Genomic DNA, 22,879 nt, shown 5'->3' with positions numbered 1-22,879 from the left:
AAAAAAAGATTCTATCCAAAATAAATTAAAATAAACCATTTTTAAAAATTCTATACTCAATATTTTAAAATGTATTGTGTATAGAATTTTTAAAAATCATTTTACTTAAAAGTATTGAGTGTAGAATATTTTAAAATGGTTTACTTCAATTTATTCTGTGTAGAATACCTTGAAATGGTTACAGTATAAATTATTGCTGGTAGAATACCTTGAAATGATTACATTATACATTATTGCTTGTAGAATACCTTGAAATGGTTACAGTATACATTATTGCTGGTAGAATATCTTGAAATGGTTACAGTATAAATTATTGCTGGTAGAATACCTTGAAATGGTTACAGTATAAATTATTTGTGAAGTTCCCAGAAGATGGCCTAATTAATTTACGAGCTTCCAGACATATCTCAAAGGAAATCCAATCATTTATTAAGATTGACATTCTGGCATGGACTCCGGTGGAGCCAAAACTGCTTCCGCTTAATTGCATTTGAACTTTACCCCTGTAATCCCCGCCCTTCTGTCCTGCGTCATAATTCATATTCTCCAACTAGGCTGTAGACATGAGATCCGACTCCAGCTGAAGGTATGCATGGAATTCCCCCCCCCCCCCCCATGCCAGCCTGATAATAGTCATGGCAATGCTTTAAAAGTTGACATTATTGCTGGCAGAATACCTTGAAATGGTTACAGTATAAATTATTGCTGGCAGAATACCTTGAAATGGTTACAGTATAAATTATTGTGTGCGGAATACTTAGCAATGGTTTTTAAGGATTTTTTTATTTATAGAATATCTTTTTTTTAAATTATTTTTAGGGAAGTTTTATTTTTAAATTGTTTATAAAATATATTTACTACAAGAAATGTTATTCCTTTTTGCAAATGTTTTCTTTGTGATGCAATATGTTGCTTTTAAGTGTTCAGACCAGGTTTATGTGTCTCAAAGTGGCTGCTTTTCTATGGGAAGGCCAGGTTGGTGCAAGGCAGCTTTGCCAGATTTAGTGTGTTTCACCCTGGTTGTTTAGGTAATTCTGAGATGGTTGCTGGTTCTGTGAGCTTCCTGGCACTGTCCTTTATAATTTCCCACAATGCCTTGATGGTTTTTATTCCAGTGGCTTTGTCTTTCCTGTCCTTAGGGTTAGGGAAAAACTGGTTTCATTTGCAGTCTTTTGAGGGGGGGGATTCTTATTTTTGGGTGATTTCCTGGCACTGTCATAGTTTGTGTGCGTGTGGGTGTGTAATGTCCCGCAGTTAACTACACATTAATAATGATCAAGAACTAATAATATTTCCTTATACATTTTAGTGACCTTTCCTTTCATAATTGGTGTTTTCTTTCATACTTTTGGATTTCATCAATTGGGACAAAGAATTCAGTGACATTATCTTAGTCACTCCCACCCAGTCATATGACTGCCAAGCTACTCCCACCTGGTCACATGGCTGGCAAGCCACTCTCACCCGGTCACATGGCCAGTAAGCCACTCCCACAAACCAGGCCACACCCACAGAGTAGGTTCCATTTTTTTTTAAAACCCACCACTGGGTATTATAGAACAAACTACAATCTAAATTTCTAAGTATTAGAATTAATTAATTAAGAATTAATTGTGCCTAGAGCAGTTGTTTGTCACAAATGTGGTCTGATTAGATTAGAGTCCAGCAGGTAGCTATACATATTTTCATTTTGGTTGAAACAACTGTTTTGTTTTTCACCCTATGGTGCTTGAGCCTTGATCAATTTTTACTTTTTAAAAATGGAATTCTAGTCACTGATCCTGAAAAAGTACTACATGCACCTACACACAGCCCAATAAATGAAGTAAAGGAAATACATTAAATCACCCTTATTCAGATTATTTTTGCTTTTTTCATGTTAATGTAGCCATTGTATCTTTATCGCTATCCCCAAGTGTCAGTTTACTGATTTACTTACTATGTAATCTCCTTTATAGAGTTGTTCTAGTCGGATATATACAGCCGCGGCAACAGAATTTGGCATTTCTCCATAGGCTGTAGAGAGTGATTTCTGTCGGAATACTCCTGATACAACGTTCTGTACCATCTCCTCTTCTTCATATGGTACTGGTGAATGAAGGATGCTTGAATTTAAGCAGATACACTTATATATTAATTCTTGCTTGGTCAATGTAGGGTTTTACTCTCAAAGACCAATACTTTCCCCTCTGAATTCACAGCAAGAACCAACTTTTTTTTTAAATGAACAGCTTCAAAACAAGGCAGCCCCTGCTGTTATTTTCCTTCACTATTTCAGCCCTTGGAGAAAGATCAAATCAGGAAGCAAATTCTATAGGAGAACCAGAATTCTCCTTTATTTAGGTGGGTTCTAATGCAAATGCCTGCAAGTCTCATTCTGTTTCTTATCCCCCTTCTCTTATACCCCGGGAGACAGGGAGGACCTAACCTGAGTCTCCTCTTAATGCAGTCTCCCTTCCCAAGATTAAAGGAATGGACCTGTCATCAGTTTCTGAAGATCTCCTTCAAGGCCATTTCCCTGGCTTTCTATATCCTAACATTCGAGTCTGAACCACAAATCGAGTCCCCAATCAGTCCATATCATGTTGGGCAGCAGGACGAAGCAACCTAGAATTAAGGAGAAATTTCCTGACAGAACAACTAATCAGTGGAACAACTTGCCTCCAGAAGTTGTGAAAGTCCAACACTGGAAGATTTAAGAAGAGATTGGACAAACATTTGTCTGAAATGGTATAGGATTTCCAGCCTGAGCAGGGAGTTGGACTAGAAGACCTCCAAGGTCTCTTCCAACTTTTTTATTCTATTAAACTGCAGAGAATCCAGTTAAGTAAAACTGTTTTATTACAGTCACTCTTTCCCTACAAAGTCTAGGCGGCTTACAAATACACATACTGTATAAACCAGTAAAAGTACCGGTAGGTAAAAATATATAACTCACAGGCAGCCAAGACTAAAATAATCAAAAAATAACAACTCATCCAAGAGGCCCCACACTGCAGGCTGGGGAACAAAGCCAAATTTTAAGCACTTTTGGGAACCTCAGGGGAGAGGGTGCTATGCACATATCTGGGGAGATGTTGTTGCAATGGACGGGGGTTATGACAGAGAAGGCTTGCTTCCTCAGTCCCATAAAATTATATTTAGTAAAAGAGACCTGGAGCATATCCACTTTGCCAGAAGGTGCTGGGCAAGAAGAAATAGAGATAGTTGTTAATTTTTTCTTCAAGGTTGATTTCCCAGTCTCCTTCCCCCACTTCCTGGCCATATGAGCCTTTTCTAATCCAGAGCTAATCTAGAGAGAAGGTGTAGCTTTTCAGTTATATGCTAAGGGCTCCTTCAAGCAATGGTGCAGCTAGCTAATTGTTATGAACTTGCAGGAGCAGTCTGTAGATAACACCTTATTTCTTATCAAAAGAAGCACAATTTTGTGAAAAGGAATAGTATATTTTCAAATATAAACAAATTAAAATGAGAAAAAAAGAAGGATCGGGGAAATATGGTGGACATAGTTTACTTAAACTTCAGTAATGCATTTGACAAAGTAGATCAGTCTAATTCTTGGTACGATAGAAAAATGTGAGATAAGACAGCATCACCACCTGATGGATTCGAAGCTGACTGACCAACCACACTCAATGTATAGTCCTCTATGGAACTACAACTAAATCGGAAGAGAAGCATGCAGTGGGATTTCTCAAGGTTCCATCTTAATCCCAGTACTCTTCAACCTCTTCATAAAAGATTAGGATGAGGGTATAGAAGAGAAACATGAAATTTGCAGATGACCCCAAACTGGGCGAAATAGGCAACACTTTAGAAGATCGACTCAAGATTCAGAAGGATCTTGACAGACTCCAACACTCATCCAACAAAATGAAATTCAAGAATGAGAAAAGTAAGGTCTTCCTTAGGCAAGAAAAATCAAATACAGGTATAGAGTTATTTGGCACAATAGCAGTAATTGTGAGAGGAATCATAATGAACAACCATTTAAGTATGAGGCAGCTGCCAAAAAAAAGTCAATGCAGTCCTAGGTTGCATCAATAGAGGGACAGTATCAGGATCACATGAGGTGCAACAGAGATGATAAGGGGCCTAAAGGCTAAAATATACAATGAACATTTGCAAGAGTTAGGTATGTCTAGTCTAATAAAGTGAATTACAAGGGGGTGACATGATAGCAATGTTCCAATATTTGAATGGTTGTCAATTCCCCCTTCTCTGGCTGTCACTTGAGGGTGGTAGGACAAGGTATAATAGGTGAAAGATTATTAAAGAAAAATTCAACCAAGAATTAAAGGGAAATTTCCTGACAGTGAAAACAATTGAGTGGAATAGCTTGCCTTCAGAAGTTGTGGATACTCTATCAGTGGAGGTATTCAAGAAGTGATTGGACAACCATTTGTCCAAAATGGTATAGGGTCTCCTGCTTGAGCAGAGGGTTGGACTAGAAGGTCCCTTCCAAAGTCCTTTCCAACTTTATTATTCTAATATTCTATGCTTGATGCACTTTGTGAACAAAATGGGCATCAACCTTGATATGGCCATCAAGCTGATATGCTGCTGATGTTTCCATCTCCTGTTTCTTTCTGATGATGGCTGGAGGGAGGGCTTGTTACAGATCATGTTTCCTAGGAATTTGACCCCCAAGTCCAAATTAAGATAATCCTGCCTTGGATCTCCTCCATATAAGAAGAGGGTAAAGAAAAACATGCCAAGCTTTCAATATATTTTACAATTACAAAGTTCCAATGGTCCTTGGGGTGTCTGTTTCCAAATCTAGCCTACTTCAAAGGGTCGACATCAATCTTGTATGCTTCAGTACTCTACTCAAATATGTATTTAATTATGCCTTTGCTTGGGGCAATGGGCATCGGATCCTTGGGGGGAGAGGGCTGCCCACAGAACAACTTGCTAAAACATTTTTACAACATTAATAACAAGTGGATGTATTAATAAGAAACTAACATAGCATTTGGGAGTAGGCTTGCCCAAGCAAGAAACACTCTTTTCAATATTTCTTCACTTCAATGGGATTTTGTCAGAAATATTTGTAGGAGCCCAGGATCAATTGCTTACTTTTACAACTCATTGTGAATTTTTTGTGACATGTCGACCTGCAGAATTTCCTATAGATCATGCCAGAGTGACTTTTGTTCTGAGCCAGCTGAAAGAAGGAACATTCAAATGAGCTAGGCCAGTCATTGAGGGCAACACTCCTTTAATGGAAAATTACCAGAACTTTATATCAAGACTTAGAACTGATGCCATAGCTAAGAGAGCAACAGTAAACCAAGAGGATATTTAGCCAAAGCTTGTTTACTAAAGTATAGATCTCTGAGTCATTTGCTGCTGTAAGTGCCACACCTGTGGAACTGTGTGCCATGTGGCAAGCAAGTGCCCAGATTGGTCAAAAGTCTCAACCTCAGGAAACTTGGCAGATTCTTCTCCCAGGAGCTTAACAGCAGTGCCCTCAAACAATTAAGAAGAGATCAGACAATGAACAATATGTAAATTATCCCTGTTATTTGTACAATCTCAGGTATACAAATACTAGGCTCTATTTTTTTAGAGTTAGGTACAGCATTTCATTTCATAGATGAAACACTGTTTATCAGAGAAATCTATGTTTGTAGCAACTATTGATGGAAAGTGCTTTGAGCTGGTCCTATTGTACAACACAATATTTGCTTGTTTGTTTGATTTCTATAGCTGCCCATGTCAACAAGCAACTCTGGGCAGGTTACATTATAAAACATTAAAACAATTAAGACAGCACAAAATAAATAAATAAATATATTTTAAACCCTCGGTGTCGGGATCATCCTGATATCTGAAGGGAGAATAATTCAGAAGGCAAGGATTGTGGCAGAGAAAAAACATCTTCAAGTCCCTACCAACCAATGTTCCTTGGCTGACGGGATACACCAAACCTGCCTAACTAAATTGGATGGATAGAAACGACTGGGAGAAGATGGTCCCTAAGTTGACCTGGCCCCAAGCTCTTCTTAAAGAAAAGCTACATCTGGCTAAGGCTTCCACAGATTCATCCAAGCAAGAGGATATCAAGATTGCAGTGGGGGATTTGATGTGGCTTTCCTCTGGATTTTTACGTTCTGTGCCCTTGTTTAAGAAGCTGGACTTAAAGTTTATTGAGTCTTCCCAGTTACCCAGTAAATTAGCCCAGCAGCCCTGTTCTATCCTCGACCTACGACCAGTCTGCCTCGCCTGACAGCTAGCAACAGCCAAGCCGTGCCTGATTGGCTAAGACACGGCTTGGCTGAGCGCGGGCTGTTCAGGCTGTTTTCATTGGCTGCCCTGCTTGACAGCTCCGTATAAATAGCTGTCAAGCAGGGTCGTCTATTGCTATTAACGTTAACCTGTTCTAATAAATGCTGTTATAGTTGCCTCAGAGTGAGTCCTGCCTCATCCTTCGGCTATTTAACACTGGCGACGAGGATGGGATCTCTGATGGCCATCTAACAGAGTTCCGTAGGGAGTGAACAAAGTTCCCTGAGCCGACACCCGGTTGCTGTCTATTCCGCATGCTTTCACCTCACCGGCGCAGCAACCGCTGCTATGGCATCCATGCCACCTTTTGCTCCATTTGGAACCGACGGTGAGACTTGGGCCGAGTTCATGGAGCGGTTCGAATGTTTTTTGATAGCTAATGGCAACCAAGACCTGCCCACAGACCGCAAAGTTAGTTTTTTTCTCAGTTGCTGTGGCCTGGCTATGTTCAATTCAGCCAGGGCTCTCGCCGCTCTGCTGCCAGCTCACACCCTCACATGGGACACTCTGATGGCCAAGTTGAGGAACCATTATGCCCCGGCACCCTCACGGATTGCCCGCCGTTCCACGTTCCGCCAGTGTGTGTAAAAGGAAGCTGAGTCGATCAGCCAGTTCCTGCAGGCGTTGCGAACGGCGGCGATTCAATGTGAGTTCGCGGACTTGGATGACTCCTTAGTGGAGCAATTCGTTTGCGGGGTCAAGGACCGCCGCTTGAAGCGGCGAAGGCTGACACAGCCTGAGATCACGCTGCAGCAGGTGGTGGAAGAGGCTAGAGCCGCGGAGCTCTCTGACCTGTCCACAGCCGAGATGAGCCCCAACCAACTGCCGCCCCCACCCAACCGGACCTGCTTGATTGATGAGCTCGTGCCGCTGGACGAAACCGAGGAGGACCAGGTGGACCGGCTGGGATCCACACATCGGCGCCGGCCGCAGCAACCCTCCCGCCAAGCCGGGAGTGCCTGCCTTGGTTGCGGAGAGAACCACGGCCGGGCCCCTTGCCCTTTCAAGGCATCTGTATGCCACCGCTGCCATAAGAAGAGCCACCTGGCCCAAGTCTGCTGGGCCGCACTGCCGTTACCGCAGCGCCCTGAAGTCCTCGGCTAGACATCCAGCCAGCCAGCACAGCCTTCCTTCCAGCAGCCTCGCCGCCAACAGCACCGCAGAGACAACTGCTTTACTGTTGAGCCGGACCACCCTGCCACCCCTGCAGTGTCGGTCAGCCACGCATCCACAGGTGCTAAGAAGATCAAAGTTTCCTTGCTGCTCGAGGGGTCACCCTGCCAAATGGAGGTCGACTCCGGGTCCTCCCGCTCCCTCCTCTCCTGGGCTGACTTCTTCCGCCTCTGCCCTGGCGTCACTCGGGGCCAGCTGTCACCTCCGGACACGACCTTACGTGACTACCAGGGGACTCAAATTCCCACCCTGGATTGTTATGTACTACGGGAGGAGTATGGGGGGTTTAATGGATGCCTGCCATTCCTTGTGTTGGAGAAACAACTGCCGGTCTTGCTGGGCCTGGATTGGTTCCCCGCATTGGGCCTGTCCATAATGGGGGTGCATCATACCAATGACACCCCCCCGACATTGAAGACGTCTTGGCTGAATACACCGACGTCTTTGATGGTAAGCTGGGGAAGTACAAGGGCACCCCTATCTCACTAAACCTCGACCCCCAGGTTGCCCCAATTAGGCTGAAGGCCCGCAGGGTGCCTTTTGCTTTGAGGGCAAAGGTTGATGCAGAGCTGGACAAATTGTTGGCGCAGGGCGTGCTGGTGCCCATCAACCACTCTAAATGGGAGACCTCAATTGTGGTCCCTGTCAAGGCTGACGGGTCCATTCGCGTCTGCGCCGACTATACGTTGACCATCAACCTTGCCCTTCAGGCAAACCACTATCCAGTCCCTGTAGTGCAGCACCTGCTCCATTCTCTGGAGCAGGGCTGCATTTTCGCCAAACTGGACATGGCGCAGGCCTAACAGCAGCTTCCGGTGGATGACGATGCGGCGGCTGCCCAAACCATTGTCACCCACCGTGGGGCTTTCCGCTGCCGCCGCCTTCAATTCAGCATTTCCATTGCCCCGGGGATCTTCCAGAGCCTCATGGAGCGGCTGCTCCATGGACTCCCTGGCATCATCCCCTATTTCGATGATGTCCTGATCGCTGCGAACAGCCGCTCAGGGCTCATTGAAATACTTTGGAAGGTCCTCGACCGTTTTAGGGGCGCAGGCTTAAAATTAAAGCGCAGCAAATGCTCCTTTGCTGCACAGAGGGTGGACTTCCTGGGCTTCTCCATAGATGCCCAGGGCATCCACCCTACCCCTTCAAGGTTTCTGCCATAAGGAACGCCCCGACACCTGCCTCTAAGGCGGAGATTCAGGCGTTCCTCGGCCTTTTAAATTTCTACACTCCATTTTTGCCGCACAAGGTGTCACTAGCCGAGCTGCTGCATCGGTTGCTCGACCGATCCGTGGCCTGGTGCTGGGGCAGCTACGAAGCGCATGCGTTCGCTGCTGTCAAAGCCATGCTTACATCATCGGCAGTCCTAGTACAATATAGTGACAGGCTGCCTCTGACGCTAGCATGTGACGCCTCCCCCATGGGCCTGGGGGCTGTCCTGATGTCCTCCCTAATGGCTCTGAGGCCCCCATAGCTTTTTATTCCCAGACACTATCTCCTGCTGATGTAAAAGTGCCTACATTGGTGAAAATTCATGCGGTTCTGGTGAAAAACTGGCCTCCAACTGTATTTCTATGATTCATTTCTACACAACTGTATCATAGCTTTATAGCCCCTCCCCCGGTTCTTGATCTCCAGCTTTTTCCTGATCTATCCTACACACACACACACACACACACACACCTCTTCAATTTACCTGTATCATGCTTGGATTCCAAGGCAGCTTGCCCTCAGCTAAGCCTCAGAACTCCCAAGAATGAAAACTAAAAGTGCCAACAAATATGCCTTCCTTCAAAGACTCAAGCAATGCTCTTCTTACCTTGTCTCAGGCTTCTGTTCATCTATCACTACACTTTTACAACTCTTATTGGAGTCACAGATCTGCTTTTCAAAGCTTTGATAGTTTTCACAGGATAAATTCTTCCTCTGTAAGTAATATGTTTTCAGGTCCCTCAATTTGTGTCCAGAGTAGGAATTCCACATACTGCTTTTGAATCTATCAACACAGGCAATCTCTGGAAAGTGTGAGGGAAAAGATGTTGCAGAAGTTACTCAATCCAAGTCTATCCTTTGTTTTCATACCTGGGTATGCTTTTAAAGTCAGGAGTTAAATTAGAATATGTTCATCTTTCTTGTTTGTTTGTTCTTACAGTGTTTTCATCCATGCAATACTGTATTGAGATTGGGGCAGAAGTGAACACAGAAAAGGCAAATAAATATGATAAGAATGAAGATTTGATAATAGTGCTGTCATGCAGTTGAAGCAAACGTCTGGGTGAAAAAGTTATTAAAGCCAAATGCTGATTCTGAAACACTGAAAAAAGGAAGGAATAGCTTTCAGTTGTGAAGGATAGACATTTTTCTTGTTTTTGTCTCTTTATTCTTCAGTAAACATGATAGGATAAGCAAAGAAATAAAAATAGTTTCCATTTTTTCTCCCATTTCCTACATTTTACCTTAGAATTCGCCCCTCTCCCCTTCTCCTCTCTCACTGATGCCATATATAGTATAGGATATTTTTTTAAAAGGCCCTACTTTGCTTATTCCTTTCCTTCTTAGTTTAGGTGGGCTTCCAGTCTTCAAGTATTTTTTATTGTACCATCTTTAAATAATTGTCATTTTATCTCTATCAACAACTATTTTATAGAAACAGTTTTTTTCTAGAATTGCACAAGAATGTTCCAAATAAACGTAAACTAAATTGTTTGATTACATACTTTCCTGAAAAGCATATCATGCAAAGATTAGCAAAGGACAATAAAACTTGGTAGAATAGTATGCCATAATATCTGTTTTTTATCATAATCAAAGCTTAAAATTGTAGTGTCTAATATTTTTAGATTCCCACTTGCAAATTAAATTGGGAAAATAAGTTAATACTGAGGTAAATATATAGTTGCATAATTTGATTTGTGTTGGTGTGTATACATCTATATACACAATACATCAGCAATAAAAAAACCAAAAAAACTAAGGTAGTCCTCAATTATGTTGGCAGTTGGGACTGAGAGCCAAGCAATGCAGTTATAAAGTGTAATGTCACATGACCACATCACTTAGCCATGGCAATTCGAAAATCTCAGAAATTGCAATCATGTGACCACAGTTTGCTGAAATGTAATTATAAGCTGGGCAGAAAGAACCTTGATTATGATCATATGACTGCTGAATTCTAAGGACTCTTTGCAAGCTCCCCTTATTCAGCATTGATGTAATTCTGAACAATCATTGAAAAACTGGTCATAACCCAAAGACTACCTAAAGTTGATATTTTCTCTCTATCTTCCAATCAAAAAGTATTTTTGCCTTAAATATTTTGCCCACAAAGAACTAATTCTTTGGACTGTAAGACCAATACCATTACCATACCTTGTGTTTACAAGAATTACACCTTTATAAAAGTCAACATGTAACATACCAGAATCCATATACTGCCTTTCTTTTGTGGATATTTTGTTTTTGGGTAAATGCAGCTGTTTTCTGATCCATTTTTGATAAGATGGACAAGTGCTGAGGTTAACCAGTCGCAATACTTCACAAATGCCCTGATGAAACAAAACAAAAACAAAAATCAGTTGTTTTGTCTTGTTGAATGGAGGTCTGTGAGGTGAATGAATGAACAAATGTGGTCTCAAAATGTAGGCAGCTTATAATATCAAGAAATTTGCTTACCTAAATTACAGTCAGAGTTTTAAAAATCAATACCTAAACCAGTAATTAACAAAGTTATACAGAGTCCATATATGATGCAAGACTCTGAGGGGTTCATTGACAGTCCAAGGTAGACCAGTGGGTTACAGTAACAGAACCTTGCAAGTCTGAAAGTAACTCACCCCATCCAACTTTATGCTAAAGAGAACTAGGGAGAGTCAACTCTGAAAGCTTTTTCAAATTACATTTCTGCCTCAGAACCAGATTTCTCTTATCTGAGGGTTTCCTTGGCTACTCCTGTTCTTCGAGGTTATTTGCATATCCCATTATATTCATGGAGCTTCCCAAAGCACCTAAATTCAGCAATAAATTACCATGGACAGGGAGGTCATTTTTTAAAACTTTTAAACAACATCTAATACATTTTTATATTTAAATAAGACCTAAAATAACTATAATAACTCTCTATAGATAATAAGCTTAAAGCACCTATTTTACTTTTATCCCTCTCTTCACCCCTCAAAAAAACAGCTGCAGTTTTTAAGCCTTCACTTTCAGTGGTAACATCCTTGAGGTACTCAGAAGTGGAAAAAAATAGCTTCAATAATTTGGTCCTGGTTGGCTAATAAACAGTTTTGGTTTGCTTATATTTGGTAACTTCTAAGAGCAGCAATTCTTCTTACTGAGAAGGACTTCTCAAGCACAATATTTTTCTGCATAAAGTGTTAGCTTTGTTCCACTGGCAGCAGAATATGTGACTTAAATGTCAACACCAATAATGGGATATCACTGTCTGTCACATCCAAACACAATAAAATAGTTGAGGAGGTAAAATAGTATGTATTTGTTAAGTTCTGCCATCTAAGACAATCATCTCATTTTGCTTAATGGTAGGATCAGTCTCATCTCTATTTTTCTTTCATTTTTCAGACAGAAAAGGGAATTTTAAAAATTAAAGATAATTTAGGGCAAAGGGGCCCAAACTGCAATCCTGGGGAAAGACTTGGAAGTGGTTCAGTTTGTATTTCATTACAAAAGACTTTGTATGACTTGGAAGCTGTTGCTCACCTGAGAATGTATTGATTAAGTTGGCATATATTTGCTTGTGACTAAAATGATTGCTTTGGAATAAAAGGTATACAGTCTTGCAATTATATGTATCATAGAAACATTATCTTATAAGAGACCTACTGTCCTTGTGAAAGAGTAAGGCTAAAGTATTTCTTATAAAACAATATTCATAATATCTAGGGTTTTTTAGTTGTTGGTTTTTTTCCAAGTACGGATTTAATCATGGATATTTGCTCACCTGAGCAAAAGGTTTTGTGAATGAAATTTGCCTCAGGTCCAAAACTATTTGGATAGCAGAAATGGCTGAACAATATGAGGTGAACAACTAGAGATCTCCTAGTTCTTCAAATTCTGGCACTGTCTCTTGCCCTGAGATAGTGATTTAGTGGGAACATGGTGGCTCATATAGTTAGGACGCTGGGTTGGAAGTTAGCAAGCCTTCTTTCAAGACCGGAATGCTGCTGCATGGTGAGATAAGCTCCCATCCAGGGCCGGATTTAGATGAAAAGAGGCCCTAGGCCCGTGATGGCGAACCTATGACACGCGTGCCACAAGTGGCACGCGGAGCCATTTGTCAGGGCACGTGAGGCGCTGCCCTGTCAGCTGAGTTCACCTTTTTAAAAGCTATTTTTCGCCTTCCCAAGGCTCCAGAGGCTTTATAGGAGCCTGGGGAGGGCGAAAAGAGCCTCCCCCGCCCCCCCAGAGGCTTCAGGGACCGTCCCTGAAGCCTCCGGAACGCTTAAAACCACCCTCCGAGCAAACCGGAAGTGACTTCCGGTTTGCTCGGAGGGTGGTTTTAAGCGCTCCGAAGGCTTCAGGGAAGCCTCTGGACAGTCCCTGAAGCCTCTGGAGGGCCTCCGGGGGGGTCGGGGGAGGCTCTTTTCACCCTCCCCAGGCTCCTATAAAGCCCCTGGAGCCTAGGGAGGGGAAAAAAATTTAAAATGGGGGGGGTCTCGCGTTGTGCGCGCATGCGCACTGGGGGGGTCACGCATTGCATTATGGGTGCGGCACGCCCGCACTCCACCCCCCTGCGCTCCCCCCACTTGTGGCACGCGAGCCAAAAAAGGTTCACCATCACTGCCCTAGGCTATTCCACTTATGGGGCTCTTTCACCTCCCATTTTTAAGTTTGTAAATTACATGAGAGATAATAAAATACATCATTACTGTGATATATATCAATATATTAAATGAAACATCTTGTAATTGGTACTAACCTTTATAAAAAATGTGGCACGGATAATAAATAAAAATAAAAGGCCCCTCTTGATCTTGAGGCCCTAGGCTGAAGCCTAGTTAGCCTATAGGAAAATCCGGCCCTGCTCCCATCATTCACTCTTATCAAGGAACCCCCACGGGCATCCCACGGGCAACAGTGATGTCACCATCTAATCCTTTCAACCCGGAAGCGCCTTAAATGTGCCTCTGACACAAATGGGGAGTTTATTTATTTATTTATTTATATTTGGTGCTTCTAGACCGCCCCCTCTCCCAGAAGGGACTCGGGGCGGTGTACAGTCCATAGAGAATATCACAAAATACAATAAAAAATTAAATATGTACAGTTTGGAGGAGGTTAAAATGCAATTAAAAGAACTGTACAAAGCTAAATAAATATAATTTTTTTAAAATCCCTAAAACAGACACAACAGATTAAAAAACCCCTAAGATAACCAGATAATAATACATTTGCCAGGAGGGACAGTTGTAATTATGCCAGGCCTGCTAATCGGAACAGGTGAGTCTTCAATTTTTGCCGGAAGGAGCGGAGGTCAGAAGTGGTTCTAATGTCGGGGGGGAGGTCATTCCAGAGGGTTGGGCCCATCACAGAGAAGGCCCTACTCCTTGGTGTCGCCCGTTGGCATTGCCTAGTGGACGGCACCAGGAGAAGTCCCTCCCTGTGTGAGCGAATTGGCCGCAGGGATGTATGTGGGAGGATGCGATCCCGCAAGTAACTAGGTCCCGTGCCATGGAGTGCTTTAAAGATGGTAATCAGCACCTTGAAACGCACCCGAAAAACCACAGGTAGCCAGTGCAGCTCGCGCAGGAGAGGTGTTACGTGGGAGTGCCTCGTACTCCCCATCACAGCCCGCGCGGCTGCGTTCTGAACCAACTGCAGTCTCCGGGTGCGTCCCAAGGGCAGCCCCATGTAGAGAGCGTTGCAGTAATCCAGGCGGGACGTCACTGGATTACTGTGTCTATCTTTGATGGGCTATTGTACTTGTCACTCTCTCCCTAATTCCACAGTATGAGAAAGCAGAACTCTCACAATTTGTATAGTCTTTTTGTTAATTGCAAGGTAAAAATGAGGGGGGATTGAAATAATGACTATAATGCTATTATATAGCTTAAAGACATATGACTAAAGGCTTTGAACCTGGAAATAGGCCAACCTCACAAGAATTAAAGAAAATCACAATTTATTTATTTTTAAAGATATATACATGAAACCTGTTTTACCTTAAAATAAAATTACAAAAGTGTAGGCAATGTTCTAAGATGGAATGTAGTGAGAAGGTGGATCCCTAAGAGGAAAGAGTGCATGGCAGAAGAGTAAAGGACAACTTTACTCCTTATTAGTTCACAGAGTGTATTGTGGTTGCAGATAAGAGTCCTTAATCTGGCAAGATTTTGTCTATAGGTGTGAAATAATTTTTAAAAATACCTTAGAAGAATTGTCACGTGTTATTCTTGGTTTGGGGCCTGACAGTTGTAGGAAAATAACAAATAACCTTGTCAGTTCTCAAGGAATGCTTTCTCCTGGTGAACAGGAATCATTGCAATTCGATATTGTGGACTTACTCTAAAACTAAAAATAAAATTAATTTCTTCTTGCCCAGTGAAACAGATGGCATTCTAACTTGTACAGAGAAATAAGAACTTTAAGTGCAACTTAGCAACATATAGAAAACAGAGAGAAACAATCTAATATAATTTTCTGAGTGGAATTTTGCTTATTTTTACAGAAAGTAGCAACTTTTCAAACTAAAAGTTCCCCTGTTTCATTACATAGATGTCCAGAGGCTACTTGGCTATGAATTTGCATTCTTTTTCAGCCTGTCTCTCCCAGCTTCTCCCCAGTTCAACTATGTTTTGTTCTTTAAAAAAACCAAACAAATCCTTTCCATATCTGGTCTGATAGCAGAAGCAGTCATGCAATGGCTTGAACACATCCAGCCCAAATTTTGGGTATCTTACATGAATAACACTTTTGTCATTATTAAACACTCAAAACTAGAAGAAACACACCACCTACTTAATAACATGTTTGCTGAGATCAATTTCACATGTGAGGAAGAAAAGGACCAATGACTTCTTTTCTGCTACATTGACATAAGACAGGTCGGTGAACTAACAACCAGCTTATACCGAAAATCTACACACGCAAACCAGATTCTTAGTTCTGCAAGCAACCACCCTACTGCACACAAGAGGACCTGCATCCAAACCCTCTTCAGAAGAACCAACGCACACTGAAGGACCAAGTCACTGAGAAATGCCAAGGAGAAACAAACTCCTTTTCAATGTCTCCCTCTGCAATGGCTATCCCAAAAACATCATACCCCGATGCATATCATTCAAACTCCGACGCACCATTCAGCCAACCACAAAACGTATACAAGTCCTACCATACATCAAAGAAACATCAAAAATGGCTGACAGGATTCTACAACCCCTGGGAATAATGGTGGCTCCTAACCCAAGTGACAAGAGCTATCTAAGATCAAAGACAAAATACAGAAGGAAGACATCAGCAACATAATATGCAACATCAGCTGCAACAATTGTAACCAGTTCTATGTCAGACAAACAGGATGACAACTAAAAACAAGGATTTGTGAACATTGGCTAGAAGTTAAATAACACAACCAAAAATCATTGATCTCAACTTATATCGACATTAAACAACACCAGTTTGACTGGGACAGAATGAAAATCATTGGCCATGCCAACACTCACCATGCATACCTGTTCTGACCCCCCTTCCTCCCATGCCAACACAGACTCACGCTGAGCCAAAGCTCCTTCACAGGATTTATTGCACAGACAGACAGACAAATCCTTGGCAGCAATCCACCACGACTAGACTCTCAGAACCCTCCGGCACGGAGATGCAATAGCAGCTATCCAGCCTGCCACGCTCACAAGACGGAACTTCCCCAATAGTTCCTGCATTGACTTCGGCAAAGGGCGTATGCACAATCAGTCCTTTTATAGACTGGAGAGGAGTCTACTTATCAGCAGCAGAGAGCAATTACCTCTGGTAACTGCGCACTTGCTCCTTACGCCTGTGCGCGCGTCGGTAATAACTCACTGCTGATGTCTGACTCACTGTCCCGTGACTCATCCCCACTGCTCCAAGGCATGACATCAGGAGCCCCCTTCCTTTGGCTTTCACCGCTGCTCCATGCCTCAGGCGCCTCCTGGTGGCCGACCAGACTCTCCGATCCCTGCTTGGAGTCAGAACCCTGCCCAGGGTCCTCCACATCCTCCAGAGCCAACTCATAGGAACCCTCGCTGTCAGAGTCTGGTGGCAGCTCCAACAGCTCCTGCTGGGCCACAACACATACCAATTTGCCGAAGCCTGGCATTCTACAAACAGTTCAATCTACAAACATATGGATTTGGAACCAGCATATGAACCTATGAGAAACTGGACTATCAGAATGACCAATCAATGACAGAACCGACCACCCCCTCACCAGCTGACTTTCGCACCACGTGACCAGCCAGTTACATGACTAACTGACCATTCCACCACGCAAGACCTATTTAAGCTGAAGAGAAATGAAACAAGATACTTCAAACAAAGTCCCGTTGATGATGTTACCTAGCCTGGTAATGAAATGTTCAGGAGCTAAACAGCAACCTTGGAGTGCAAACCATAACCAAAATGCTTTCCATCTTTAGAATAGGAGTGGTGGTTGTAGTATCTCCCTGTGCCCAAATTATGCAAATTACATAACTCTGTTATTTGTTTGATGATATTATAACATGCATGTCATCATTTTGACATCATGTTGGCTATAATAGATACCTAGGATTCAGGGACCACCGGTGGTCTGTACTAATGGATTCCCTTGGTCTGGTATAGATATATTTATAATGGATACCTCTCAAGAGACTGCAAAACCTTACTAGATTTTGGTGCTCCAGATACAACATTACTGAAATAATCTGAATTTTGCATAGATCATAGGTTCATAGATGTTGAGTTAGGAACTGCTGACTTGATCCAGTGTGCAAATCCACCCATTTTTGAATTGGTGGACTATAAAAAACCTTTAACAAACCATACAATAAAACATGAAACTAAAGTAAATCTCACCTTGGTAATAAATACCATACTGTGGTTTTCTGCAAGGTCAGTGGTAATCACCTGTCCAGAATAGAATCTCTCAACTTTGCAGTAATTAGCTATTTTATCTATTGAAGAATCAGGCAGTGTTTGAAAAAGATCTATAGCCCTGAAAATAGAAAAAGAAATGTGGCTATTCTCATCAACTGTTTATTTAACTACAAATTGAAAACTTTTGGCTAAGTGCAGATCAAAGCATTCAGTTATGGCTCTGAGATATTCGCCTCTAAATTCATGTCTATTCCACTATATAAGGAATTCCACTAAAGATAATGGGGAACACAGGCAAACCCAAGAATCACTTGTTTCCAAGTCTAGCACCTGAGATAGACGTTATTTTGTGCGCTTGATGCAGCTCAACAGACAACGCACCATTTAATTTCTCTGAACTGTCCTCTATAGCTATGTGCATACTGGGCTGTAATCTGGAAAAATGAAAATGATGAAACCTGGAGCAGATGCTTAAGCTCTAAATAATATATATCACTGCTGCTGCTGCTGCTGCTGCTTTTCCCTCTTGTTCCCAAGCTACAGCAACAACAAGTGACAAATGAGGAGGAGGAGGAGGAGGAGGAGGAGGAGGAGGAGGAGGAGGAGGAGGAGGAGGAGGAGGAGGAGGAGGAGGAGGAGGAGGAGAGAAAGGAAGCCCAGGAAGAAGAAAAATTGAAATAGTTCCTGTCAGGTTTCTGTAGGTAGCCTTGGAGATGACCATGGAGAAACCATGGAGCAACTGTTACAATACAATACAATAATACAATACAATACAATGGTAGAGTTGGAAGGGACCTTGGAGGTCTTCTAGTCCAACCCCCTGCCTAGGCAGGAAACCCTATACAATGTTGTTACGAAAACAACAGGTGCAGAGGAAACTTTTGTTAAGCTCTCAAGACAAGAAGAGACTCAGGCCAGCTCCCCTTCGACTCTGAAGCATAAAAGAGATGGCAGGGAAAACATGGGCGGACTTGCAAGATTCTGCTACTAGCACCTATCTCAATAAAGCAGAATTATGACTTGTTGTGGAATCCATTTTCTGATCTGGCTCACCTACATGGCTGAAATCAATTTTTCTCCAAGGTTTTGGAAACTGTGGTTCCCTACAATTTCAAATCAGCAACGTTTGATTTGTGAAGCAAAAGTTACAGGTAAGGTAAAGGGAAGGTCTAAAAGGCCCTGGAGCTAAATTTCAGGTGTATTCCTACCTCTGCAAAGAAGCCATCACCTGTGAAGGGTAGCCCGCAATAATCTGAAATGCTGTAGCCAAGGTGGACAGGAATGCTTGAGGCAATATAATTAGGGAAACTGTACTGCAGAAACAGGTGAGTGGGGATTCAGAGAGGGTGAAGCTTCTGCCTTCCAGAAGTGGCTGCCCAGATGTTCTGGGAATAGGCAATGGTATAGCTGAGTTGATAAATATATCAAAGCAATTTGCCTCAGGCAGCTTTATGAGGAAGATATCACGAAGGCACAAATGGATGTCTGCTACTGCAAAAGTATTATTTCCTTGTTCTAGATAGGAGAGTGGCACCATTTGGATTTCCTTTTCAGGCAGCAACATTGATGTTTTTATAATTCTCTCTTTTATGAGAATCCTGAGCAAAAAACAGAGCTCAACAATATGGACAAACTCTGAAATGCTGCTTTATTATTATTATTTTTTTAAAAAACAGTGAATGCTTAACAACCTGATTATTTTTCCACCCACCAATAAAATGAAATGAGTCAAAATGAAACAATAAAATAAAGGTGGAATGATTAAAGGGAAAGATTATAAAAGGGTGGGTCAGAAAGAGCTGCATGTTTAACTCTCTGTAAATGGGGGAAATAATGATAAAAACCCCTAACTGTAATTTCTGCTGCAGTGCAATAGTAGCTAACTTATTTTTGTAAATATGAGCCCAAATCATTCCTAATTTATCCTCAGCTGGATGAAGCCCTATTCATTGAAGGTCATGGCCATAGTCATTGGTCCTAATTTACCACATTGGTCCAACGAAATTTGGTAGATGGATGTTTTCTGTATTCCTAGGCTGAGAGAGAGAGTAATTGACCCAAATCATCCAGCTGGCTTCCATGCCTAAGGCAGAATTGAAACTAGGATCCTTCCATTCAGTTTGGACTTTAACCGCCACAGTATAATGGCTGTCAGACAGGCAGGCAGATTATTTTATTTATTTCTTACAAAAATTTATTTAGGCTTCCAACTCACACACCATGACTCTGGCAGGTATACAACATTAAAAATCCAGAGTTAAAAATCCACAATTTATATTCCCATGGGGCATCAACAAAAACAAAAAAGCCACTTGATTGGCTCCAAATGGGGTCCCGAAGACTGCTGGCAAAACCATGTCTTCAAAGCCTTGTGAAAAAGCAACAAGGTGGGGGCCAATATTATGTCTAGAGGAATGATCTTCCAAAGGAACGGAACCACCACAGAGAAGGCCTTTTTTCTAGGTCCCACCAGATGTAGTTCTTTGATAGTTGGGATCTGCAATATACTCTGCCTTCCTGTTCTGATGGGCTGGGTTGATATAATTGGGGAGAAGTGGCCCATTATATGGTCTGGCCCCAAACAATGCAGAGCTTTAAATGTGATAGCTAGCACTGTGAATTGTGCCCAGAAGCAAATTGGAAATCAGTGCAGTTCCTGTAAGAGTTGACACTTGTGCAAATTTGGACTTGCACAAAACCATGAAGGTGGCTGCATTTTGAGCCAACTCAAGCTTCTGGATGCTGTTCAAGGGCAGTTCCATGTACAGCACATTATAATAGTCCAAGTGGAAAGTGACCACTTTGTAGGTGACCATGAGACCAGGCAATTAGTCCAGGAATGGGAATAACTGGCACACCACACACAATTGTGCAAATCCCATTGACAATCAAAAATTAAAATTCTCCAACGAACCAAGAAGCCCCAGATCCAAAGTCACTTAATATAGCCAAGGTTAGTTTTAAGCTGCTCCTCCCCATCCAGACATCAACAGCCTCCAGCACCGGGAAAGGTTAGTTGCAGCATAGCTTAACTCACCACAGAAAGTGAAGAACAATTGAGTATCATCAGCTTATTGATGATATCTAACCTTACAATGACAAGTGATCTCATCCAGCAGTTTCATGTAAATGTTAAATGGGAACCAAAAAAGCACTTAACTCTTGAGGGATCCTACAGAGCAGGGGCTGAGGGTCAGACCTCTCACTCCTGATCAACAAACACTGGAAACAGTCTCAAAGAAAGAAGGTAAAGCAAAGCAATACTTTGCCCTCACCCCCAGTCTCTGAAACTATTTGAGAACAATACCATAGTCAATGGTACTGAAAGCTGCTGAGAGGTTGAAATGCTTGGTGTCTTATTGAAAAAGAAATACTCCTTATCTATGAACTTCTTTCTATAAAGGTTGATTAGTTGAAACAAATCCAAACCAATGGAAACAATGGACAAGAACAATATAATATATAATACCTCAAATAATCATAGCGAACTTTGAATTCCCGTTGAAGTTCCTTATCTAGTTTATAGGCAAAAAAATCCTTTTTATCTACCACCAGCAATTCCGTTTCCTCCATACAGACAACAGTGGCAATTCTTTTTGTTTTTTGCAAAAGGGCAATTTCCTGTTAATAAGCAAGAGATAAACGAGAGTGATGTCATGGTTGATTCTTCATCTTTCCCTATTATACACCTGGTCTTTTTCCTTTTATTTAATTTCTCTGTTCTCATTCTCCTCACTGGCCCACTCTCCCTTCATATTTCCTAAACTGAAGCTCTTCCCAGCTTTGCCTTTCCTTTTGCCTAGACATCAGAGTAAATCTATCAATAGAAGCCTTCCTGAAGCCACCATCATTTTTACACTGTAATGCCTCTGAGTCTATCTGGAATCCTACAGGAAATACAGATGATCCAGGATGATGGAGTTGGCTTCACAGTATGCCACCTTGATTTTGAAATTTATGCAAAGTTCATTTTCGTGGTAACCATTTTATGGCCCCTGGACATTTTACATTGTCCTATCTTCGTAATTCATCAACAAGATTTTCTGACTATCAATTTCCCTGAAAGTTATCTGACCTGACAATGCTACCTGTTGGATTCTGAAGCTGAAATTTTCCAATGCTTGGGAAGAGCAACATCTTCAGTTGGAAAAGCAGTAGTATAATTCTTATATATTGAGAATGTTTAGAGGCATAAAATGTATTGAAGTTTGCAAACGTATATAAATATTTCCTTTGTGAGGAAAAAGTGTATGTGCAGGTGTTTCTATTATGGAGAGAACCATTTTCTTTGCTAATACTGAAAAGTTGAGAACCGCAGTTGCAGATCACACTCACACCAAAAGAAGCACCCCTCTGAATCGTAGTTGGAGCTGTTTCCACAAAGGCACTGCTACCATCATCATCATCCGTGATAGCGACTGTACCACAATAAATGAAGTAAAAGGCAGTTGCTTCATGCCCTTTTTTAATGACAACTCTTCTGCGGCCGAATCTGGAAAACAGATCATCAAGTGACATCACAAGCTGGCAAAAATGAACCTGAACAAGAAGACTTAAAATGCTACTAACAGTTTGCTAGCCTTCCTCAACCTGATGCCCTTTCAAGTGTGGATTTATTTATTTATTTTTCAAATGCATACATAGTAGCTGCCCACCTCAGAAAAGAAGGAACTCTGGGTGGATTAACAGTACAGTTTTAAGAATTCGAAGCCAACAAAGCCAAAAGCTGTTTTTTCTTTGCCTCAAGGTTTCCTTATAGACTCAATGACACTGTAGATATTACAAGGGCATGTCTGCATTACACCAGCTATGCAGTGACAGCCCTCAAAAATTCACACACATGTTAAGGGTACCTTCACAAACTCTTCCTCTGATGTGAGATATGCCATCATCTGCCAGCAGATGCTACAAATACCTGGTTTTTCATAGACCCAATGTGGGATCATGTACCCTATTTTCCTGAAAATAAGGCCTCCCCAGATAATAAGCCCAATTGGGCTTTTGAGCGCATGCACTAAAAGAAGCCCTCCCCCAAAATTAAGCCCTCCCCAAAATATTGCAACACAGCAGCAGCCATGAGATGACCACGATCACTGCTTCCTGCACCTCAAAAATAATAAGATCTCCCTGAAAATAAAGCCAAGCGCTTATTTCGGCAGTCAAAAGAAAACAAGACCCTATCTTATTTTCGGGAAAACACGGTAATTTTCAGTGGGACACTGAAATAATGCATTGGTTATATTTTTCTGCCTTTCTACCTTTGGTTTGCTATTTCTTATATAGTATGCCACTGCTACATTTTTCAAACATAAGAGATGGCATTCCTTTAACCGGCATCTCT

General features: G+C 41.9%; 1 protein-coding gene across 5 annotated transcripts in view; it reads right to left on the bottom strand.

Moving 5' to 3' along the window:
• CNBD2 (cyclic nucleotide binding domain containing 2) overlaps nt 1-22,879 on the bottom strand; it is a 44,963-nt gene that overhangs the window by 6,642 nt on the left and 15,442 nt on the right. For 4 of the 5 annotated variants that reach the window (XR_014174124.1, XM_081938672.1, XM_081938671.1 and 1 more), the window contains 6 exons: nt 21,874-22,030; nt 21,008-21,159; nt 17,518-17,656; nt 10,886-11,012; nt 9,287-9,482; nt 1,940-2,105 (listed from right to left, as the gene is read on the bottom strand). Coding sequence is in view for 4 of the 5 variants with exons in the window: in XM_081938672.1 (XP_081794798.1) it covers nt 1,940-2,105; nt 9,287-9,482; nt 10,886-11,012; nt 17,518-17,656; nt 21,008-21,159; nt 21,874-22,030 (937 nt within the window). In the remaining variant the exon portion in view is untranslated. The remainder of the gene's footprint in view (nt 1-1,939; nt 2,106-9,286; nt 9,483-10,885; nt 11,013-17,517; nt 17,657-21,007; nt 21,160-21,873; nt 22,031-22,879) is intronic. The other variant, XM_081938674.1, reaches the window with a different exon arrangement.

The sequence above is a fragment of the Natrix helvetica genome (genome assembly GCF_964273705.1).
Source record: "Natrix helvetica genome assembly, chromosome: 1".
Taxonomy (NCBI): domain Eukaryota; kingdom Metazoa; phylum Chordata; class Lepidosauria; order Squamata; family Natricidae; genus Natrix; species Natrix helvetica.
The sequence above is the reverse complement of the archived record's forward strand: the minus strand, read 5'-3'. Positions and strand labels throughout refer to the sequence as shown.